We start from the raw sequence: 21029 nt of genomic DNA on the forward strand, positions 1-21029 counted from the left end.
CTCCCCCTTGTTGATGTTCTTTTTCAGAATGTTTTATCTGGTGTAGCCCTGTCTGGGGTTACGGAATGACCACCTTCTTAGCAGACCTGAGAGATTTCACAAAATTACTGCTGTATAGGTTGAGTCATGAATTGTAACACTGTTTTGACCAGCCTGCCCACTGCTGAGTGCCATGGAAGTGTTTCCCAGTTAAATATTGTTTCTTTTTTGTATAGATCCAAGAAGGTTTCTGTTCCATCAACTGTAATATCCAGAGTCATTGGCAGAGGAGGATGTAACATCAACGCCATACGTGAGTGCACGGGAGCGCACATAGACATTGACAAACAGAAGGACAAAACTGGAGATAGAATAATAACGATAAGGTAAGCAGGTTGCTTGATTTGCTCATTACTCTGGGGATTTTTTCGTTGTAGAACACTTTTCTGCATAGACAAATCAACAGGCTTGATGTCATTGTCCCTTGAAGGATCGCTTTGAGACAGTTGCTTCTTTGAGGCAGGGGAGACGAATGGGGTGGGGAAGCAGAGAATGACTGCCAATTGGTACTATGGCGTTCGTACAAAAGAAGCCTTGTGAGGTAAGGTGGAGTGTAAACGTTAGGATTCTGTGTTTAGACTTGTTTACATGTGGCTAAATATGTAGGCGTATTTAGGGGAAGTAAACATTTAAATCATCTGGGTTTTTTAGGAGTTAGAGTTTTCAACTTGAGCTTCTTAAATAATTGTCAGCAGCAAGAACAAACCAAGCTCAGTCTTCAGATAGACAGTTAATTTTCTGTCTGTGTTAGCGGGTTGGAAGACAGGCTGGAGCATGTGTTGGAGGTACTCTGCTATAATGTATGTAAATGCTTTAGATGAGCTTTCCCTTTTCCCTTCCTTCCTTTTTTGTAGGGGTGGCACAGAATCAACAAGACAGGCCACGCAATTGATCAATGCTCTGATTAAGGATCCAGATAAGGAAATTGATGAACTTATTCCAAAGAACCGTTTGAAAAGTTCGGCTGCAAACTCCAAAATAGGGTCGTCGGCACCTGCCTCCACTACAGCTGCTAACAGTTCTCTTGTGGGCATCAAAGTGACCACCGTAGCTGCTTCGTCAACATCTCAGACTGCCTCCGCTCTCACCGTGCCTGCAATTTCTTCAGCGTCCACTCACAAAACCATTAAGAACACAGTGAATAATGTGCGGCCTGGTTTCCAAGTTTCTCTTCCATTAGCATATCCTCCTCCACAGTTTGCACACGCTTTACTCGCTGCTCAGACTTTCCAGCAAATCCGTCCACCTCGGTTGCCCATGACACACTTCGGAGGTACTTTCCCACCAGCTCAGTCCACATGGGGTCCGTTTCCTGTTAGGCCGTTGAGCCCTGCAAGAGCTACCAACTCGCCGAAACCTCACATGGTGCCTCGCCATAACAGTCAGAACAGCAGTGGTTCTCAGGTGAATTCAGCAAGTTCTTTGACAACTAGTCCAACAGCTACAACAAGTTCAGTGGCTTCTACTGTGCCTGGTTCTTCTGCAAACGGCAGTCCAAGTTCACCTTCAGTCAGAAGACAGCTTTTTGTCACGGTCGTGAAGACATCAAACGCCACAACGACCACAGTGACGACCACGGCGAGTAACACGAGCACAGCGCCTACAAATGCCACGTATCCGATTCCTACTGCCAAAGAACACTACCCTGCATCTTCCCCCTCGTCTCCTTCTCCTCCTGCGCAGCCAGCAGGCGTTTCCAGAAGCAGTCCTTCCGACTGCGGAGCAACCTCTCCAAATAAAGGTGCGCCTTCGTCTGATCCGGAAGTGGGTAGTCCACCAGCAGCGGAAACGAGCAGCTCGAACAGCAGTAGGCAGCCCAGTTCTGGTACTGGCAGCTCATCTGTGCATCCCGCTCATCAGCAGCCCCCGGGAGCTCCTCTGCAAGAGGCAAGACCCCCTCTTCAGCAACCTCAGGTTTCTGCACCAGATCCTCGAATGGTTGTGCCTCCAAATTTGGCAGCGACAAGCTCATCTGCTCCTGTGGCAGGTCCAACAAATGCCCCGATGACTTATCCCATGTCTCAGACATCAATGGGGTCTTCTCAGCCTGCAGCTAAGATGGAAACCCCAGCCATCAGACCGCCTGTCCATGGAACAGGTAGTGTCCATAAGAATCCAGCTCCTGTGCAAAATTCTTCTGTCGCAGTCCTGAACGTTAATCACATCAAAAGGCCCCACAGTGTTCCTTCTTCAGTGCAGCTTCCTTCTACCTTAAGTACACAAAGTGCTTCTCAGAATTCAGCCCATCCAGCAAACAAGTCTATGGGTAACAATTTCAGTGCGACTTTACCATTTGGGCCCTTTAGTACGTTGTTTGAAAACAGTCCTACGTCTGCTCATGCCTTCTGGGGTGGTTCCGTTGTTTCGTCTCAGACGACACCAGAATCTATGCTATCAGGAAAGTCTTCGTTTTTGCCAAATTCAGATCCTTTACATCAGTCTGATACTTCCAAAGCCCCAGGTTTTAGGCCACCGTTACAGAGGCCAGCTCCAAGTCCCTCAGGTAAGTCTGTGTTTTGCATTCGTATCTTAATAGTACGCTGAAGTAATAACTGCTGCATGTTTTGATTTTGAACACGTAATACTTTCTGCTTCATCTTTTGTGGTCATTTATAGTAAATCACTGTCTGCCCTGCAACGAAAGGGTGCTGTAATATAGTTTGTTGTTGTTTCTGTAAGCGAAGTTGAATTAATCTTCCTTTTAAGTGCCATCTGTCAAATCTAATACAAATTTTGCAGCTGATAAACTTGATAAAAGTTGAGCTCAGGCATTCTTTTTGCCATTCCAGTCTACACTTCTGTGATAGCTGAAATAATAAAACACTTCACTGTTGTCTCCACCTCCCTTCCCAGTCACCAGCTAATAACTATTCTAGTTTGTGATAACTTGCTTCTTGTCCCGAGGCTGCAGAAAAACATGCAGCATCTTCAGAGTGTTAGGATGATTAAAAAAGATTGTGTTTTGATGTGAACTTGTAATAAGAGGTGTGTTCTCTTAACTGCCAAATTTTGTCAAAAAACGTAATGTCATTGACTTCCTGAATTTGGTAGTGAGGTGTTTAGCCTTCTGCACAAACAGAGCCTAAGGGGGTTGTCACAGAACTTGTTCCGTAGCTTCTGGAAATTACACACACAGTTTGTACTATCTGTGCCTGTTTTAGTAGGGCCTGCAAGTTGTTTATGTAGTTTCGTTTATGAGTTGAGAGCTAAAACAGCTAGTTTTTTCATATTTGTGAAAACCATAGCATTGAGCAGCTTTTGAGGCGCTCCCTGCGAATTTTGTCAACTTAATGTACTACTTAGCATTTTCACTTTGTCACACTCGTGTGCCGAGTACCACTTGAGTATGCCTGTCAGCTCCTGTGTAAAAGCAGTGCTCTAACCTACTGTTATCTCAGCAATTTCTCTTGTGGAAGGCTGCAGGCACGATAGATTAAGTTGGAGGTGTCTATAGAGTCAGGAAATGTTACATGAGTTCGTAGGAAAGTAGCCCCTGAGAGCCTGAAGAATTTGACAAAAATTAGAGGTTGGATCTTGGTAACAGATGATGAAGAGGAGGAGGAGGCAGGTACTGTGCTGCTTGATTCCTCTGCCTGTCACTGGGGAAGGGATTTTTTTTTTTCCCCTAACTAAAACTACAAATTTAAATGTTTTGTCACGTGCTTTATGAGTAGGAGAAAGACAAGTGCCACAGCAGTTGGTGGTAACAAGCTTCCTTAACAGTTTTTGAAACTTAAAATCCTAAGGTTTTTTTTTGCACTTTAATCATTGAGGAGAGTATTAAGGGGGTAGTAATTCTTGTGTTTTTAATACCTTGGCTAATTGGTGCTATTCGGTCTTAATAAAATACTGTTTTCCTAAGCAAGTGAAAATGTATCCCTGGGTTGGAAAAAACACCACTTCGGTGTTGATAGTGTATATAGACACCATTCTGTCAAATAAAAAACAAATGGAGAAGGTCTTCAAATCTTTAGTAGTATTTCCACCATTTTGGGTAGAAAATCATACTTCATAAACCTACAAAATGTAAATTACAGGTTAATAAAATCCTTATTTACTTTTCCCATGTCCAGTCATATCAGAACATGTATTATACTCCCTTAACTTACTTGCGTTCAAGGTACCTGCATGATAATGTAAGAAACATTTTTGATTTCTATATACAGCACAACTGCCACATACTGCCAAGATTTGCAGAGCATGAAGCTTAAGACTCCTGGTTCTCTTTGAAGAATAGTAACAACTCCCCCCCAACAACTGACTGGATAAAAGTTTTCCTTCTGGCTTTATTATTTCCATGATAGGGGCGACCTCTTCACAGAGATCTTGGAGTACCGAGAGTCATTTGTGCCAATTTCTCTCATAGGTATTGTCAGTATGGATTCACCCTATGCTTCTGTAACACCTTCTTCTACACACCTGGGTAATTTTGCCTCAAACCTTTCGGGAGGTCAGATATATGCGCCTGGGACACCTCTTGGCGGAGCACCTGCAGCTGCTAATTTTAACAGACAGCATTTTTCCCCACTTAGTTTATTGCCTCCATGTTCATCAGCATCAAATGGTGAGTTCTAGTCAGTGGGAAGCTAGTTTAGAAGCTATTGTACAAATAAAGTGGCCTCATGCACTGCTTATTTTAGGTAGGCTTTTCTAGTTTTCTTCATTTTTTTAACTTCAGGTTTTTGGATATGTGTGTTAAACCTTTATGCGATCACAGAATTTGAGATAAAATTTTCTTCTGTAAGTTCTGATCTGCAGTGTGGTTGTTTTAACAGCTAAGGTCATGCTATTGCGGAGTTCCTTACTCTTGCTGCAGTTAACGTTGGCCTGTTGACATATATGACGTTCTTTTAGTCATCTTGCAAAGAAAAGGTTGGGTTTTTGGTTTGTGAAGGTAATATGCCAAATGTGAGTTGTGTAAGCCATGTAACGTTCTACTAAAGCTAGCTCAATGGTGGTGATTGCTTAGTTTTTCTGATGGTCTTAAAACAGAGCTATGTGATGTATTCCAGGAGAAAATAACTTAGGACAAATTCTGGTACCTTCCTCCACCTTTGGCCCCTGCGGTTTTGGCTATGTAGAGGAGCTTTTTGGACAGAAAACAAATAAACTGTTGAGTGCTGGCTTATTCAGGGAGTAAGTTAGTCTGGTTTACTGGCAAAAATAATGACAAACAAAACCCACAAAAAAACCCCACAGAGAACAAAAAGACATAAACCAAAAAAAAAAAAGAAAACCCAAACAGGAAGAAGCAAACGCAAACCAACCCAACAACAACATGGGTTTATTTTAGCTATACTTTTGGGTATAATCCTCAAATCCTCTGTTGCTGATACGCACAGTAGGGCTTAGTTAAGATTTTGAACCGTTGTCTGTTGTGATCGGTTGCGGTCTATGTCCAGTAGCTGAGCTGGCAGGGCATGATAATTATTTTATGTAAGAGACTAAAATGATGGTGAATGTCTCTCTGATCTCAAAGTATAACCACTAAAATTATCCTGAAGTGTTTTCTGTATGAATCTGGCATTAACAAACTACCCATTTGCACTTGTTTGATGTATGGCTTGACATGAAAGGGTAGGTTTGTGGTGACTTGAGAGGATCTGGCTGCCATTACTAAGTGCTGTCATTGATTTTGTTGCAGAATCTCCTGCTCAGTCCGTGTCTTCTGGAGTACGAGCACCATCTCCCACCCCTTCAGCAGTGTCCTTGGGATCAGAAAAACCCAGTAACGTTTCTCAGGACAGAAAAGTTCCTGTTCCAATTGGGACTGAACGGTCTGCACGTATTAGACAAACTGGAACTTCTACTCCATCTGTTATCGGGAGCAACTTAGCTGCTCCGGTGGGACATAGTGGGATCTGGTCCTTCGAAGGTATAGGTGGCAGTCAAGGTACGTAGCGTTAATAGATTTCCCGGTGCTTGCAATTGACCACAATGTTGTGTTCTCCTAATTTGCCTTTGGAGCTGAAAGACCATGCAGGAGTGAGTGCCTCAAAATGTGGGAGTGCTCTTACCGAAGGAGTTGGAGCAGGGACTTCTGTTTGACCTCCTATCCTCTTAATTGTGCTTTAACAAGGTCTCAGAAAATCTCAGGGGTTCTGAAGCACCCTGGCTGTGAAGACTTGTTACTCAAAGCAAGAAACAACGGGGGAAAATAAAACCACAGGGTTTACAGGGATGAACTGAGTGAGGATGATTAGACTTAGGAAGAGGGGAAATGAAGGTGTCTCAAGATAACTGTATGCTTTCTTTCTGTTGATAAACAGATGATTGTCTACATTAGGAGTTGATACCTAACTTCAATTCTCAGTCAAGACAGAGCTTTTTGTGTTGAGGATGGTGCAATTTATGTTTCTATGAGTTTGAGTTCTCTTTGTTCTTCCCAGTCGTGCCATTTGCGTTTTTACTAACACAAGTCTCTTGGCTCACCTGTAGTCACATAGAAATCAGTATTTCAGAATTCAGTAAAAACTTAAGTTACTGATGGGACAACTTTTTCTCAGCAAACACTTCAGGATTCTTGGATGCAATCTGTAGGAGACTGCTGAACTTGTTTCAAGTTGGTTTTTTTGGGGTTGTGTTTTGTTTTGTTTGGGTTGTTAGTGGTTTTTTTTTTTTTGCTTGGGATGATGGGAGAGGGAATCATGAGATGGTGTTGGAATGGACCTCTGGAGGTCATCTCAACCTCCTGCCCAAAACGGGATTTGCTATGAGGTCGAAGAGGATTGCTCGGGGCTTTATCCACTCTGATCTTGAAAACCTCCAAGCATGGAAACTGCTCAGCCTCTCTGAACAACCTGGTCCGCTGCTTGACTAAGGAGTCCAAACAGCTTGAGGTTTTAGTAGACTGACTGTGCCCATGCTTCGCATGCAACAAGTATACTGTCCTGGGGTTTTTTCCGCAAATACAAAATAGGTAGGATGTATCCAAACTTTCTTTACTTCACTAGTGGTCTTTTAACCATCTGTGTAGCAAGAGGCTATTCATCATTAAGGCTTTAAAAATTCAGTATTTTTATTTGCATTGTCTAGGTGTAGAAGTTGCCCTTCATGTCTGTCTCTGCTTTCAGAATGCTGCTTTCTTTCTGCTTTGTTTGATTACTTCAACATTTTGGTTTTCGCTTCAGCTTGGGATTGCCTCTTCTCTTGTTGAGTAGTAGGATGGCTTCAGGAATATTTCTGTATTCCTTCTCAGCCCCTCCAAATGTAACTTCCTCATGTTTTGTTTTGAAAAATTGGTTTTCTGGATGTCTGAGGTTTGAACTGTAGTAACAATACTAAGCTGCCTTGAATGAATCCATGCAATTAGAACATGAGCACACGTCTCCAGCTGGTCATTTTCTGGTTTTGCTTTTCAAAAGTGCTTCTCTGTCTCTTAGTTCATTAAATAGTTCATGAAAGAATGGTAATGAAGTGGAACAAGTAGCCTTCATAGCATACGTACCCCTTTCACAGCACCAAACGCACAAGGAACGTAGGTTTTTAGAGGAGGAAGAGTTAGCACAAATGCCAGCTTTCCCTTTCAAATGAAGGAGGATTGCAGAGGTGATGCTTCGGTTGCGTATAACTATTCAAAACTCCTTGCACTGGCTCAGGGTTCCTGACGTGGAGTAACAGTTACGTGCGGGTGCCATTTCTGATGCTCTCCATCCCACATGCACCTAAGTTTTAATGCAGGTAGATGCATAGGAACTGCAGGGTGAGCAAATGTCACTTTTCAAAATGTTACGGTGTGCAGACATTTAGGCTGGAAAATGGATGATTAGCGGGTGTCATGTATAATGCTGTTGCTGTGTCTTCTGTGTTGTTAGATAAAGTGGACTGGTGTCACAGTGGAATGGGGAGCCACATGATCCACAGGCCTATGTCTGACCCAGGGGTGTTCTCGCACCAAGCCATGGAGAGAGACAGCACGGGAATCGTAACGCCTTCCGGTACATTCCATCAGCCCGTTCCTGCAGGATACATGGACTTCCCGAAAGTCGGGGTAATGACCTTCTTGGACTTGATACACGCGGTACCGCTTGATTTCCGTTTGTCAGTGTGTGAGGCAGGTGAACAACACGGAGGTATCGTTCCCTGTGCAGTTGAGCATGCGTAAGCTAAAACGCCTACTAGCCCTCACAGTATTGCAGAAGTCTAGATCTAATAAAAAGTAACTTGTCCATGATGTAATAAATATATGCCTAGAAAGGTTTTTCTTAAATTCAGGCATTTCATTACTGTCTTAGAATGGAGAATTTCTTTAACACAAATCCCCTTTTGTCATTCTGTATGTGCAATAGTAGCAGTGTTTAAGAATACGTACTGATACTTGCTTTTTCCTCCCCCTAAGGGTATGCCTTTTTCTGTGTATGGGAATGCAATGATTCCTCCTGTAGCCCCCATCACAGATGGTACTGGAGGCCCTATATTTAATGGGCCTCATGCTGCTGACCCATCTTGGAACTCGCTGATAAAGATGGTTTCAAATTCCACAGAAAATAACGGGCCTCAGACGGTAATTTTTTCAATTTTTATATTAGCAATTTTGTTATAACTTAGAGTGTGGTGAAGATAAGATCCTAGCTGTTAGAAAGCATTAAAATATAGCGTAGCATTTCTTCTTTTTGTTCGTGTCTCTAAGGAGCTGATACAGCCCCCCTACTCACTACAGTACTGACAGCTGTATGTGCTTACTGACAACTTATAAACATTAGTCATCTCTCCAAAAACAAGTGTAACTTGTCCCGAGGAAAAAATCAGCCTCAGTAGGTTAATGCAGTTCAAAGGAGTGTGCAGTAGTTACTTCAGTGAACATATTTATATTTGTGCTTGAGAATGGGGAACCTTGCTTCCAGCTGAGCTCAGAGAAGCTGCCTGTTTAATCAAAGTAGACACCTGGTTAATTACTGCAGATCAGCTTCTTTGATGATGTCTTGTAGGCAGGTCTGGATTGAAAACATAGTTTTACACTGTATATTTTACTCAAAATTACCATGATTTCTGTCGTGCAGTTCTGCATTTGGGAAAAGACAATCAATTTGCTTTTGTGAGAAAAGCCATTTATTTGCTGTTACCTAAGCTTTCCTTTCCCAAAAAGGGAGAACAGTATTGGGTCTAAAGGATCATTGCTAAGCTCTGAAAGGTATGATGTCTTCACTGTGTTAGGAGTTCATGTAGGAAGGGAGTAAGTAGCTCTCTTGTCTGCTGCTCTGATCTTGCCTGACTTATAGGCATGTCCACTAAATATAATTTAGGTACAGGGATTATGTTCCCATAAACCTCTTGTTTGTACTGAGCCAGCAACTAATGTTATAATGGATCATCAGTAGCTCTTGTTATATTATATCCTGTGTTCATTTTTAATTATACAGTGAGCTCTGTTATACCGTTATTAAAAAAAAAAGATATTCCTGGACTTAATTTGCTTGGGAATCATCCAAGCTGCAAACAGCAGCTCCCAGCTCTGGCAGACGATAGATGTGCAGAAGAAGAGGCAGTTTGTTGTTTGGCCACAGTTCATGTATTGCTCTGAAGTGGCTCGTGACCGTTACGAGGTGACTTCTGGTTTAGTGAGAAAACTTTGTCCCCCAAAGAAGGCTTTACTTTGTTACACTTGGGTTTCCCTGGAGCTGAGGGTGTTGGTATGCGTTTTTGCTATGAAGGGAAGCAGTCAGGCTAGGTGAAACTGGTTTTTGGCACTAAGTAGAAAGGAAGAGGAAGGTGGGCCCTTTGGCCAAGGTGAAGAAGGCAGAAAGATTAAAACCCCGTTTCCCTCTTTGCTCACCTGAATTACAGCAGGATAAAATATGTGCTGAAAGGAACTCAGTGTAGTTTGATGGTTGATTGCCATGTTGTCTGATGTTGGGCTTTACTTGGGTGCCATGAAAACCGTAAGCGCTGCAGTGTAATTTTGACTCCTGAACTGTTTTGAGCTGCCGTGAAACATGGCATTAAATGAAGCTTTCTCTTTCAGGTGTGGACTGGAACTTGGACACCTCACATGAACAGTGTGCATATGAACCAGCTTGGCTGAGTGGGATCAACTTGCTAGCCTTTAGATTCCTTTTTTGCGGAGGAAAACACAAATGGCAGAAACAGTTTATGTGCTCCCAGATCATTCTACTGATGTGCTTGACTGAAGTGTGTAGGCTTTTTGCAGAAGAACTTACTAACTGACCTTTTTCTGTGAACATTGTGACCGCCCATTCCCCACCATCATACGTTTCAACTTAGTTAGCCTTTATTCTTCCCTTTCCTTTTTTTTTTTTGACATAACTTTCTGTTGAAGCTGTTCTTTGGCTGGTTGGTTTTAGTACTGTAAACTGCTTCTGAGCAAACACAGAAATTTAGCAAAATTATGTAAACTTGATCCTGAAGTTTTAGAATGGCAAATAAATGTACAATTGTTTACATAACAAATGGCTAAGCAGAAAGTAAATTTCAATATGTCAGTATAGAGGCTCTACTTTATGTAGACTTAAATTAATGTGAGATATGTACCTTCATATTCAGAAATCTGGATGTTTCCTTCATACATTAAACTATTAATAAGCATAACTTTTCTACTGGTGTAATTTAAGTACCTTGTAAAAATAACGGGCATTATCAGAGGGCTTTTTCCAAATGTGTGTTGGATTTTTTTGAGAAGGCATACATGAGTTGTAACCAGATATTAAGAGTTTCCATTTTCTTTCTGTGAAATACTTTTCAGCAAAAAGCGTTTGAGAAAACAGCCTTTTGGTACATTCAGAGTAGTCTCCACACTGAATTCCCCTACTTGCCCAGTGAACGGGGTAAATGTATCACGCTACAGAAAGGTGGGTTGATGGAGCAAGGTCTGTTCTGTTCCATGAGTGCTCCCAGAGCTTCCGTTGCTCTGGTTCCTTCCTTTGCCTACAACAGCCATTTCACAACATACATCCGTGGTGTGTGTTAGTTCCAGAATGAGACCCTTAACTTGCAGTTTTAGCAAGCTTCAGTGATGAAAACAGTCCCCAAAGGAAGGCTTGTTTTGGAGTAAGTGGCTTTGTTCTAGTAGACAATGTCTTGCTCCAAGCTGGGTCACTGCCCTGTGAAGGTTTATTTGGCAAAGTCCAAGTGAGAATTTGCTTACTGTCATCATCAGGAGCTGTCACCTTCTTCACTTGCGCTTGCTTGGAGTGAACAGCAGTACAGTGGGAGGCGAAGTCTCAGGGGCCCTGTGAGGCAGGACTCAGTCTGCAGTGACACACAGCTCTAGTCATGGTCCCCGTACAGTTTGTGCATGTGTGGTTTAAAGTAGATCTACAAGTCAAATGTTTTTTGTGCAGGACAAGTAAGGGTGAGCGTGATCTGTTGCTGTTATTCTGTGTGGAAGAAGGCTGAAGGAAAGCTTGTTTTTTCCTTGCTGTGTTACTTGGAGTCAACCCTTCTGTTGTAAGTTACTATCCTGAGAGATAATCTGGGGAAGAAATACCAAGATGAGTTAAACGGGCAGCGGTGAAGGCTGGAATTGAAGTGCTGTTTTGTATTTATTATGGTACTCCTTTGAAAGCCAGAAGAAAAAAACCATTTGTCCAAAGAAACCTCCTGCCTTTTAAATATTGTGATACTTCTGAGGTGTCCAGGAGGTTTGTGTGAACCAGGGTCCATATCCACACCCTTGGGTAGTGCTCCAAATAAAAGCAAGCTCCTCTTCCCAGCTCTCTGATCACCTGAAATACATTGTCTGAAGAAGTGGTTACAGCACAATGGATATACCAAACCGAAGAACTGGTAGGAAAAATGATTGAAACTCCATTTCAGCACCTTACTGTGAGTGAGGCGCAGTGCCCTCCCTGTCTCCTGTATGACCTGTGGTCCTCTACTAGAATTTTTCGCTTAAGGCTTCAGTACTAGTGAGGATGATTTGCATTCTTATTCTGAAATAAGCCTATTGAGACACAGTGCTCACTGTTTATTACGACTCTGACTCCTGTGGGTCAAAAAACAGTTTCTTACTGAAGTCAAGCTGTGCCCAGGGCAAGCTCGCTGCTACCTTTGTGGCACGGGCCTTGTTCAATGAAATCCTGGGCGCGTTAGAGGTCTGTGTGAGGAACCTCTTTTTTTCCATCAGATAGATGTTTTTTTTAATATTTCAAATGTGATGCTTCTTCTTTGACCAATAAAAAAAGGAACATACTCTGCTAAGCCCTTTCTATAAGAAAAAGGAACAGGACCCTCCTCAGGCATCGGCGCTGTGCGGGGGCTGAATCCCGCAGGCCGGCGGCGCGGTGACCCTGGGGGAGCGATCGGCAGCTGCCTGGGCGCTCTGCCGCCTTCTCCCCTCTCCTGGCCCTGGAGGAGGTGAGTAGGGGCCAGTGGGGCCCAGCTGTGGGCGCTGAGCTCGGCGCAGGAGCCCAACCCCGCGGCGGGAGCCGGGACTCGCGCCCCGCCCCTCTCCCCTGGCCGGGCCCCTGCCCTTCCTCCTGCCCTTAGTCAGCGTGGCCGCCGCGGCGCTGGGAGCGTGCGCGCTGCCCGTGCGCCGCTGGCGCATGCGCGGGGCGGGGCCCGGCGTCTTCTCCTTGCACGACCCGCGAGCCATGTGGCGGCTGGCGCGGCAGCTGCCGCCGTGCGCGCGGGGCTGGGGGGCGCGCGGGGCGGGCGTCGCTCGCGCGCCGAGCGGGCGCTTAACGGTCGCGACGGTGTCGGCGGGGCCGGGCGGCGGCTGGTACGAGTGGGTGGCGCAGTCGGCGCCCGTGCACTGGGCGGAGGAGGGGTTGGTGGCGCTGCAGGCGGCCGCGGGGCTGCCCTGGTGGGCCGCCATCGTGTGCGGCGCCGCCCTGCTCCGCTCCGCCGTCACCTTGCCGCTCGCCGCGCACCAGGGCCGCCTCCTGGCCAAGGTGGGTCCCCGGCCGCCGGCCCTGCGTCCTGAGGGCAGCCTGGGGGGGCCGCCCCGGCCCGCAGCGCCCTCGCTGGCTGAGGGAGGGGCGCGGCCGGCGGTTCCCGGCGGGAGCGGTGTTGGGCGGCAGAGGCGCGGGTGGGGTGTTCCAGGCCGGGCCGGTACCTTCCCAGGAGAGGGCTGCCGGGCGGTCACGGCCGCGGTTTCTCCCTTTGCCGGGGTGTGCCCGCGGTGGCGGAGGGGAGGGGAGGGCACGGCGGCTGCCGGCAGGTTTTCCTGCCGTTACTCACCCGCGTTGGTCCCGCCGCGGGCAGGCGAGGTCGGGGTAAAGCTGGGAACGGGGAACGCGCCTTTCCGCGGTGACTACGGGGAAAGCGAGCTGGCTGAGAGGGAGAGCCGCGGGGCGTGAGCGTGAACTGGAACAGAGCTCGGGCTAAAGCTGCCCCGAGGAACACGGGAGGTGAACGAGCCGTCAGCAGTCTCTAAATACCCCTTTTTCCTCACAAGCGAGGAGGGCTGCCCTTTCTAGGGAGGTTATTCCCTGTGCCTGCGGGGGTGAGGGAGCCTTCGCAGCCGCTGGTAGAGGTCGGGGGGTCTCCTCCTCCTCCTCCGTGCTCCTCACACGCTAACGAGGACTGGAGGTCGGGGCTCCACAGCTGCCGGCGGTTGGGAATCCATTGGGTCTTTGTTCCTCACCTGCGTGAAGGTCAGGCTGGTAAATGCAGGTGCGGTTCTGGGACGGGGTTCTTCACTCACCGTCACTCCAAGAGTGGTACTGCAGAAGAGCGTTATTTAATTATTTTATTGCAGTGGGGCATTTTTGTTTTGCTTTTTTACCATAATGTTTGTTCATTTTTTCCGTTTCTTTTGATTGCAAAAGCAAATATATTGTATTCTTGCGTAACGGGGTCTTTTCTTATTCCTCAGGGTAGTGACTTCGGTGCCTGCCAAGTTGTGTGTCCTGCTGGGCTTTAAATGTTTTTGAAGTGGCGTTAAAGGTTTTTTTGTTAAGTAAAGTAGCTGGTCACAATTCCTCAATGAAGACAAAAAGATGTTTATTCACACACACACAAAAATCTAATTCTGTATTTATTTGATTTCATAGTAAGATAGTATCTTTGATTGTTACTGTAAATACTTCTCGCTAGTATCTTCACGTTTTCATTTTGTTTAAAGAGAAAAGGTCTTCACAGTGCCTTGTCCTTCACAGCCATTTTTAATATCTCTACAGCATCAGGTGGGGAGAGGGAGTGGTTGTTACTTGTAACTGTGCATAAAGGTTTTTCCTTTTTTTTAGCTAGTTGGAAAATTTGCAGCCTGAGATTAAAACGCTAGCTGAGCGTCTTCGCTATGAAGTTTTTGTGCGTGGAAAGCAACTGGGTTGGTCTGAAAAGGTGGCCAGGTAAGATGGCGATTGTATATACCTTATAAATCCATTGCAAATTGAGGGGTAGCAGGAGGGAGAGTCCTACAAACAACAGTCTTAAAGAAGGAATCTGCCGTTGCCCAAAGCGTAGGTTTTCTTACCGCTTCTACAACTTACTTGTGTTTGTTCTATTGCCCTTCGGAGTATAGCCATTTTAAAGCTCTGAACTTGTGATAGGCTTACGACTACAGAGCCAAATCCAGGATTGTTTTTGCTGTCTCTACTTGTGGCTAAAGTTGCCTTAGCTACATGGTATCTAGATGTTGCTGGAACTTGAGGGTGGAATGGTTGTGGTCCTGTTCCTTCCTTAGCGTAGTACCACACGCTCTGCAGTAGGACTGCTGGTGTACTGAGGATCACGGAACTAACTGATTGCCTCTCTATTGAGAAAGTTACATCGTAGTTCAGACAAAAAGCACTGTGAAATGAAGTATCAGACAAGTTACTGGTAGCTGCCATTGATAATGGGAAACTTTGTTGTGAAAAGCTGCTTATAGCAAGAGGGCTCAAAGCTGTGACAGAAGGGGGATGGCAAAGGAGAGGCATGTCTGACAAGGGAAGACTTTCAGGTTTTCAGAGCTGCACCTGAAGAGGCCAATGTGATGTGCACAGCCTGTGGAATTGTTATTTCAGAATTTGAGAAGTTACTCTGTAACAGGTACTGTGAGAAGACTTTTTTTTTTTCCTTTCTAAAAGGTTCCACTTTAAGAAAAACCTACGGAGGATTATTACGGAACTGTACATTCGAGACAACTGCCATCCCTTCAAAGCCACTTTATTGATGTGGGTACAGATTCCAATGTGGGTTTGCGTGTCCCTCGCTTTGCGCAACTGCAGTGTTGGTGCCACGGACTCGGAAGGTGATTAATCTGAACAAACACTCTTAACGGTCTTTTTTTTGTTCAGTTAGTGTGTTTACAGATGCTTCATTGGTTAAAGAAAACAATGTCCTGAGCTTGACATATAAGCTGATGTAAAAAATTGCTCCACTACTAAGTTTTTAAGCTTAATGTCATTTAGGCATAGATAAATCTCTGATAAAAATAAAAATTAATTTCAAAGATGTTGATGAGGTACGTTCTACGTGTTGTATGAGATTAAAGCACGGTTCATACAACCAAAGAACTCATGTCTGGACCACACCTGTACTTTTCTTTGGTTTGAACTCTTCCAGCAGGTCTGTCTTTGCAGCATCCAGGGCATCCCTGATCTCTGCTGATACGCTCTCGTTATTTGCAGTAGTGTTCTGAGCTTTGTGGGATGCCTCTTTAAAAGCAGTGTCAGGGTCTGAGCGCTGGGAACAACGTGAGGCATTTTGTTAGGCCGTGTGAGCGTTTAATTATTTTGTGGTCTTCTGAAGACAGGGTTACTAGAAAAAAAAAATTGTCTTGGGATTTTTCTGGTTTGCAACAGTGTATTTAGTGAGTGGTATTACCCATGCTACAGCACATTCACCATTAATCTGGTGGGTTTTTTCCTTCCATGTGAAGTTTCACGTGAAGTACTATAGACAAGGTGAATGTGTGTGGGTTTTTTAAATGAAACTACTGATATTTTGATTTTTTTAGAAGAGAGCTTATCATTTTTCTTCCAAACAAAAATGTAATGACTTACATAGTTATTAAAAAAATATAATTATTTCAAAAACACCAAATAGGTAGTCACTGTAGGTTACTACATTGCATATTTTCCTCGTTAGCTTGTAAAATGGTGGTTGAGATCAAGCTAGTTTTTATTGCTGGTTCACCTGAATCAGTGGCTGTCATGAGCTAGGCTGGATCGCAGCTTGTATCTCCCACCGTTTTTTACTTGTGTTGATAGCAAGCTGCCTTGACGTGTGATCTGTTAAACCAATGATTTCTGCTTTAATATTATATATTGTGTAGATAAAACATACCTAGAAACGTGAATGATTTGTTTGTGATACATGGTATGGTTTTAACTAACTTGCGGTAGAAAATCAGACTTAATTTCATGTTTTCTTTAAACTACTCGTGTAGTTCAAGAACAGTTTTCATCAGGCGGAGCGTTGTGGTTTACAGACCTCACTGCACCAGATTCTACATGGATTTTGCCAGTTTCGCTTGGGCTCGTGAATTTGCTGATAGTGGAGGTATGTTGGTGGAATAAATAGGATGATTGCAAAAGGATAATTCTTATTATAGAGTTGCAAGACAATACTACCCAGTTACAAAACATGGTAACATAATGGCAGTTTCAGATTATGACTGCTTTAAAAGCATTGGCCAGAATTGAAAAATAACTTAATTGTTCCATGCATTTGATTGTGTGGATGTCTTGTTTAGAGATGGCAAATTCTTATGTGACATGTCTGAGATACTTCATTGGCTTTATTTGAGCCTCAGTAAAGTTGACTCTGAAGTTTCTGTTAGAATGAATTTCTAATGAGCCTCCCAGGTGTTAAGCATCCAAAAGGACATCTGGGGCTTTTTGTTTCCCTCTGCGCCCTCCCCCCCCAGTAATATGTACTGCCTTGTGGTCAAAACTGATGCTATTATGTGGTCTTAATAAATTGAAAAAATCCAGAACTTTTTCAGATTGCTGGGGAGGTGAATCAACAGAAACAAGAGAAGAGTCTTCATTTCCCATTTTTGGGGGTAACTTAATGGAAATATTTTTCTTCTTGATTTTTCTGTTAGGTGTTCTCATCAAACTCTAATCCTCTGGATTTCATTTTTACTCCCATTTTCTTCTACGTCATGTGGACTGAGCCTGTCTTAGAGAACAAAAGTCAGTATGTGACCGTAGACCTGATTTTGTTCAGTTTATCTATCAACCGGTTCTGGTCTGTCTCCTGTTGGCAGACTTTTCTGAGGGCTGTGCTTCAGGCTGAGACGTTGGAACTTCCAGATGCACAGAAGTGACTGTGTAAAGTTACGCTACCTTGAAATGATTGTTAGGTACTCTGCTAGGTTGGTACAGTATTCTCTACAGAGGACTGAACATGTCAAACATCATACAAGTTAAATGAAAGATTGTAGGCAGTATGTTAATTGAAATGGAGGATGCAAAATGAAAGTAATAAGTGAGAAAGAGTGCTGGGTTACAGGAAACCCCTCTGTTGCCTTTTTTCTCATTTTAGTCGTTTCAAAAAGAATTTGTTTATTAATGTGGGTTTCTCCCATTTCAGATCTTTGCTGCGCAAAAAAAGGAAGTTTCCAGGTTCCAGAAGCTTGCTACGCATTTCTTTCGAGCGGTGTCAGTTGTAATGATCCCTGTTGCTGCATCAGTCCCCTCTGTAAGTTGTTTGGAGTCTTAATGGTGTGTCCGTTAGCCTGTGAGTCTGGTATGTTCCTAGTGCTTAAAGAGCAGCCCAAATGCCTGGCGTATTTAATAGACCATACTCTCTAATACAGGGTGCCCTAAAACAAATAAGATGTTTTGTCTACGTATACGTTTACATGTTTAACGCATTTGGAATGTTTTTGTCTAAGAGGGAAGAATCTGCAAACTTACTGTTTCTGAACATCATTTTTGCAAACTAGGGCTTGGAAGGACTTTCGGAGCGAGGTAGCATCCCTTTTGTGATCTCAAAAATGAGAGGAAAGCTTTATATAAGAGCATAGAGACAAAGGTTTGCAAAGTGTTTGCTTACTGTAAGAGGAAAACAGCATAGCACTTAGATTAGGATGTTTGCCACAATCTTCTTAAAGTAATTCTCATTTTTTACCACGTGTTCTACTTTTGAATATTTTTGCAGTGGTTAGCAAAAACCAAGTATCTAGTTTGTTCATCAACTTACACTCTGAAATAGAGACGTTTAAGCAAGTTTAATATGAATTAATTTATGAACTGTTGTCAAACTTCAGTGTAGATGACTCTCTTTTTTCCCAGAAGAGTTGAGAAAGAGTGAAAAATGCATTTGAAATGGAAGCCATTATTGTTATTGAGAGGAGTGGTTTTAGGTGAGTTATTTTTCTCGATAAGTGGCAGCAACCAGTGGTTGTGGTTTGTGAAGAGCTGCCTGAAATTGTAACGTTTTCATTGCATCTGGGGAGGCTGAACTCAGTATTTGTCTCGTTGCAGTCCATGGCGTTGTACTGGCTGTCCTCGAGCTTCGTGGGACTCTCGCACAATCTCTTGCTGCGTTCTCTGACCTTTCGTCGACTGTGTTACATACCAAGGACCAAATCTGACTCGGATACTCCTTACAGGGATATTGTGTCTGCCTTGACTACCAAATACGGTTTTAAGAAATGATGATGTTGGAACTGTTGGAAGAGCTGTCCCACAAATGTTGCGTGGGTAATTAAGTAGTGCTGGTTTATTGAGGTGTAAAATGTTGCAGCTGGGATTATATTTATTTTCCAAATAAAGCATTGACTGTCTGGCCATAACGAATGATCATTCAGCACAAATGTGTGTTTATTGCGAAGTTTTGTTTCGAGGGTGGTCATTTTGCAATTAGAATAGTCCAGTAATACAGGTTTGTTTCCTGAATTATTGTAAGGAATTATTGTAAGGAATATTAAATAAAACTGGGACGCATATAGGCTGCTTTCTTGTAGCGAAGCTGATCTGACCTACGGGCTAGTGAAAAGCGAGTTTTGGGGTGAGGGAAAAGGCTAGAAGGACTGATGCTGTAGTTATTGGTTGATTTAATTAAGACACTGGTGCAGATGGATTGGTAATCGGGTGTAGTTGTTTGATGTCCAGGTGGTTCACGTGCTAGTCTTCGTAACAGTTCTGATAGCTGATTTCCTGTAACCGCCAAGTAAGCTAGGTCGTTGTCGCTCTCTTGTGCGTTAGATTTGGAGTTAGGAGGACAAGTTTCTGGAGTCATTTCTGGTGATCACCTGTTAGTGACAGCACTCTGTTGCTTCCTGGGCTCTTTTTCCTTGAATAAGAGTAGCAGCTGCTTATTGTATATACTAAAACGAGGCAAGTAACACCTTGAAAAAGAATGAATGATGATAGGAAACAAAATACTTCAACTGTATGTCAGATCTCTTTCTTAATGTAAGTCCTAAGGGTAAAGTGCAAATATTTTATGCCTTAAAGGACCTGTGTGAGGTATTTTTTCATGTAAACATCAGTGTAATTACATGTAGGCACTTTCTGTAAGGGTGTTGAGATTCACATCTTGCCTTGCTCTCCATACATTTTAAGTCAGCAGATGTATGTTGTTGTGAAACGCTGATGTCCCTTTGCACAGAAGTCTGTGCAAGTCCGGTCTCGTAAAAGGTCATCCTTTTTCCTTAGAGAAGCAGAAATCGGGATGGGGGCAAAACATTGCTTGTATTCTTTGCTCTCAGATGGTTGTCGTAGTGCAGAGTCAGCATGATTCATGTTTTAACTGTTAGAGTTAGTGCTCATTAATCTTTGATAATAGGAAGTGATTTTTTTAAATAACTGGGATTTTTAGTCATTAGAGAAAACTGTTAAGCACTGGGAAGGAGAGCAGCAGGTGGAATACCAGGCAGATGTAGACAACAGTAACAAGCCAACAGTCATTTGCCTTTGTTGTGGTGGGAAGAAGCGGTAGTCTTTTGTTTTATTTCTTTTGTTAGTTTGTTTCCTGTCGCCCTGACCCCTGAGCAAAAGATGGGGTCGAAGAAGTTTACCGAGGTTTGGCATGTAGATAGGGCAGGGATGTTTTTTTCAGAAATGTTCTTTGAAATTAAATATTCCTAATTATCAGTCCTGATAGCGCACTTCAAATTGTCTTTTAGTGGATGTATTTTTGCTAAGGGAATGCATGATATATTCTCCTGCGCTTGCTTCAGAAGCTTAAAAAAATTCATATAAATTCTGTTATTACATTTTATTTTAATTTAATATTGCCGTATGGTTTTTCAGACTGCAGTCTACCCATTAGACAGGATTGAATGACAGCAGTAGCAGTTGGGTTTGGTTTCTCAGTGTAGAATTACGTAGTCCACCGGTGCAGGTGAAAAGCACGTCAGTATCCTGACCTGGCAGTGGTTCTTCGAAGAGTTGGGTCCTGGCAATGGCCTGGTAAGGCTGTGTTCAGACATACATGTAAACACATGCACACCCTCCTCCTGTCTGTCTTCTAGCCTGTCTCCACAGTTACGTGATTTTAAGAAAAGTTTTATGTTTGCTAATAATTTTCAGATTAAAAGCAGTGGTGGTTCAGCAACTCAAGACATGACACATTCAATGTGAGGAATAGGCACGTGGCACTGCAAGACTGAACGTAATATTTTATTCTGTAGCTTGCTTGCTTGTTCCATAATTTTTGTCCCTTTCTGCCAGAAGTCTATTAACTATGCTGCCTGAAAGTATCTGGAAGCATATCTGAAAACAGCGATAAGCTGTGCTTGTGTACCTGTTAGGATATTATTCTTTAGCTAGTAAGAGAACTGAAATCCAAACACGGTAACTACATTTTACATAAATTGCCTAGACTTTGTCTCTGTTTAAGGAGAAGGAACAGGAGAATGCTCCATTTTATAGGGAATTTTCTCCTAGCCTTTTTTCCTAGGCCTTGAAATTAGCATTAGTTAATTATACGTTATCCATATGTCTTTGATCCTCCTTTTCCCTCTTTAATTTATAAATGTCTATTTTTTTCTTGAATAAAAGCACTTTAATAATTGCGTAGATTAATATGAAGATGCGTACCTGGATATTTTTAAGTTTTGTTACGAGTATACATCCTCCTTAGCCTGAAAACTGCAATGTTACTGAATTTAAAGCACTATGGTTTTAAAATAGTTATAGACTTCCATG

The 21029-nt window shown here is 43.4% G+C and overlaps 2 protein-coding genes across 2 annotated transcripts in view; both read left to right on the forward strand.

Annotated features, from left to right (window-relative positions):
- Positions 1 to 10584, forward strand: part of ANKRD17 (ankyrin repeat domain 17) — a 94005-nt gene extending 83421 nt beyond the window's left edge. Inside the window, exons 28-34 of the mRNA XM_059826715.1 lie at positions 216 to 365; positions 894 to 2542; positions 4406 to 4603; positions 5684 to 5932; positions 7854 to 8029; positions 8378 to 8542; positions 10001 to 10584. Of these exons, the coding sequence (XP_059682698.1) occupies positions 216 to 365; positions 894 to 2542; positions 4406 to 4603; positions 5684 to 5932; positions 7854 to 8029; positions 8378 to 8542; positions 10001 to 10060 (2647 nt within the window). The 3' untranslated portion in view covers positions 10061 to 10584. The remainder of the gene's footprint in view (positions 1 to 215; positions 366 to 893; positions 2543 to 4405; positions 4604 to 5683; positions 5933 to 7853; positions 8030 to 8377; positions 8543 to 10000) is intronic.
- A 1955-nt stretch (positions 10585 to 12539) lies between these two features.
- On the forward strand, positions 12540 to 18651 carry LOC104259170 (cytochrome c oxidase assembly protein COX18, mitochondrial). Its single transcript, XM_059826716.1, has 6 exons — positions 12540 to 12887; positions 14188 to 14288; positions 15009 to 15172; positions 16313 to 16425; positions 17464 to 17571; positions 18360 to 18651. The coding sequence occupies exons 1-6, from the start codon at positions 12540 to 12542 to the stop codon at positions 18531 to 18533; spliced, it is 1008 nt and encodes a 335-aa protein (XP_059682699.1). The 3' UTR covers positions 18534 to 18651.
- The last annotated feature ends 2378 nt before the right edge of the window (positions 18652 to 21029 follow it).

Source organism: Gavia stellata, chromosome 19 (assembly GCF_030936135.1).
Source record: "Gavia stellata isolate bGavSte3 chromosome 19, bGavSte3.hap2, whole genome shotgun sequence".
Lineage (NCBI taxonomy): Eukaryota > Metazoa > Chordata > Aves > Gaviiformes > Gaviidae > Gavia > Gavia stellata.

What these genes read in the sequence shown, in the direction of transcription:
- LOC104259170 (XM_059826716.1), top strand. Translation starts at nt 12,540, where the DNA reads ATGCGCGGGGCGGGGCCCGGCGTCTTCTCCTTGCACGACCCGCGAGCC. An exon ending in AGGGCCGCCTCCTGGCCAAG is followed by an intron (nt 12,888 to 14,187) that starts GTGGGTCCCCGG and finishes TTTTTTAGCTAG; the next exon opens with TTGGAAAATTTGCAGCCTGA. An exon ending in TGGTGCCACGGACTCGGAAG is followed by an intron (nt 15,173 to 16,312) that starts GTGATTAATCTG and finishes CTACTCGTGTAG; the next exon opens with TTCAAGAACAGTTTTCATCA.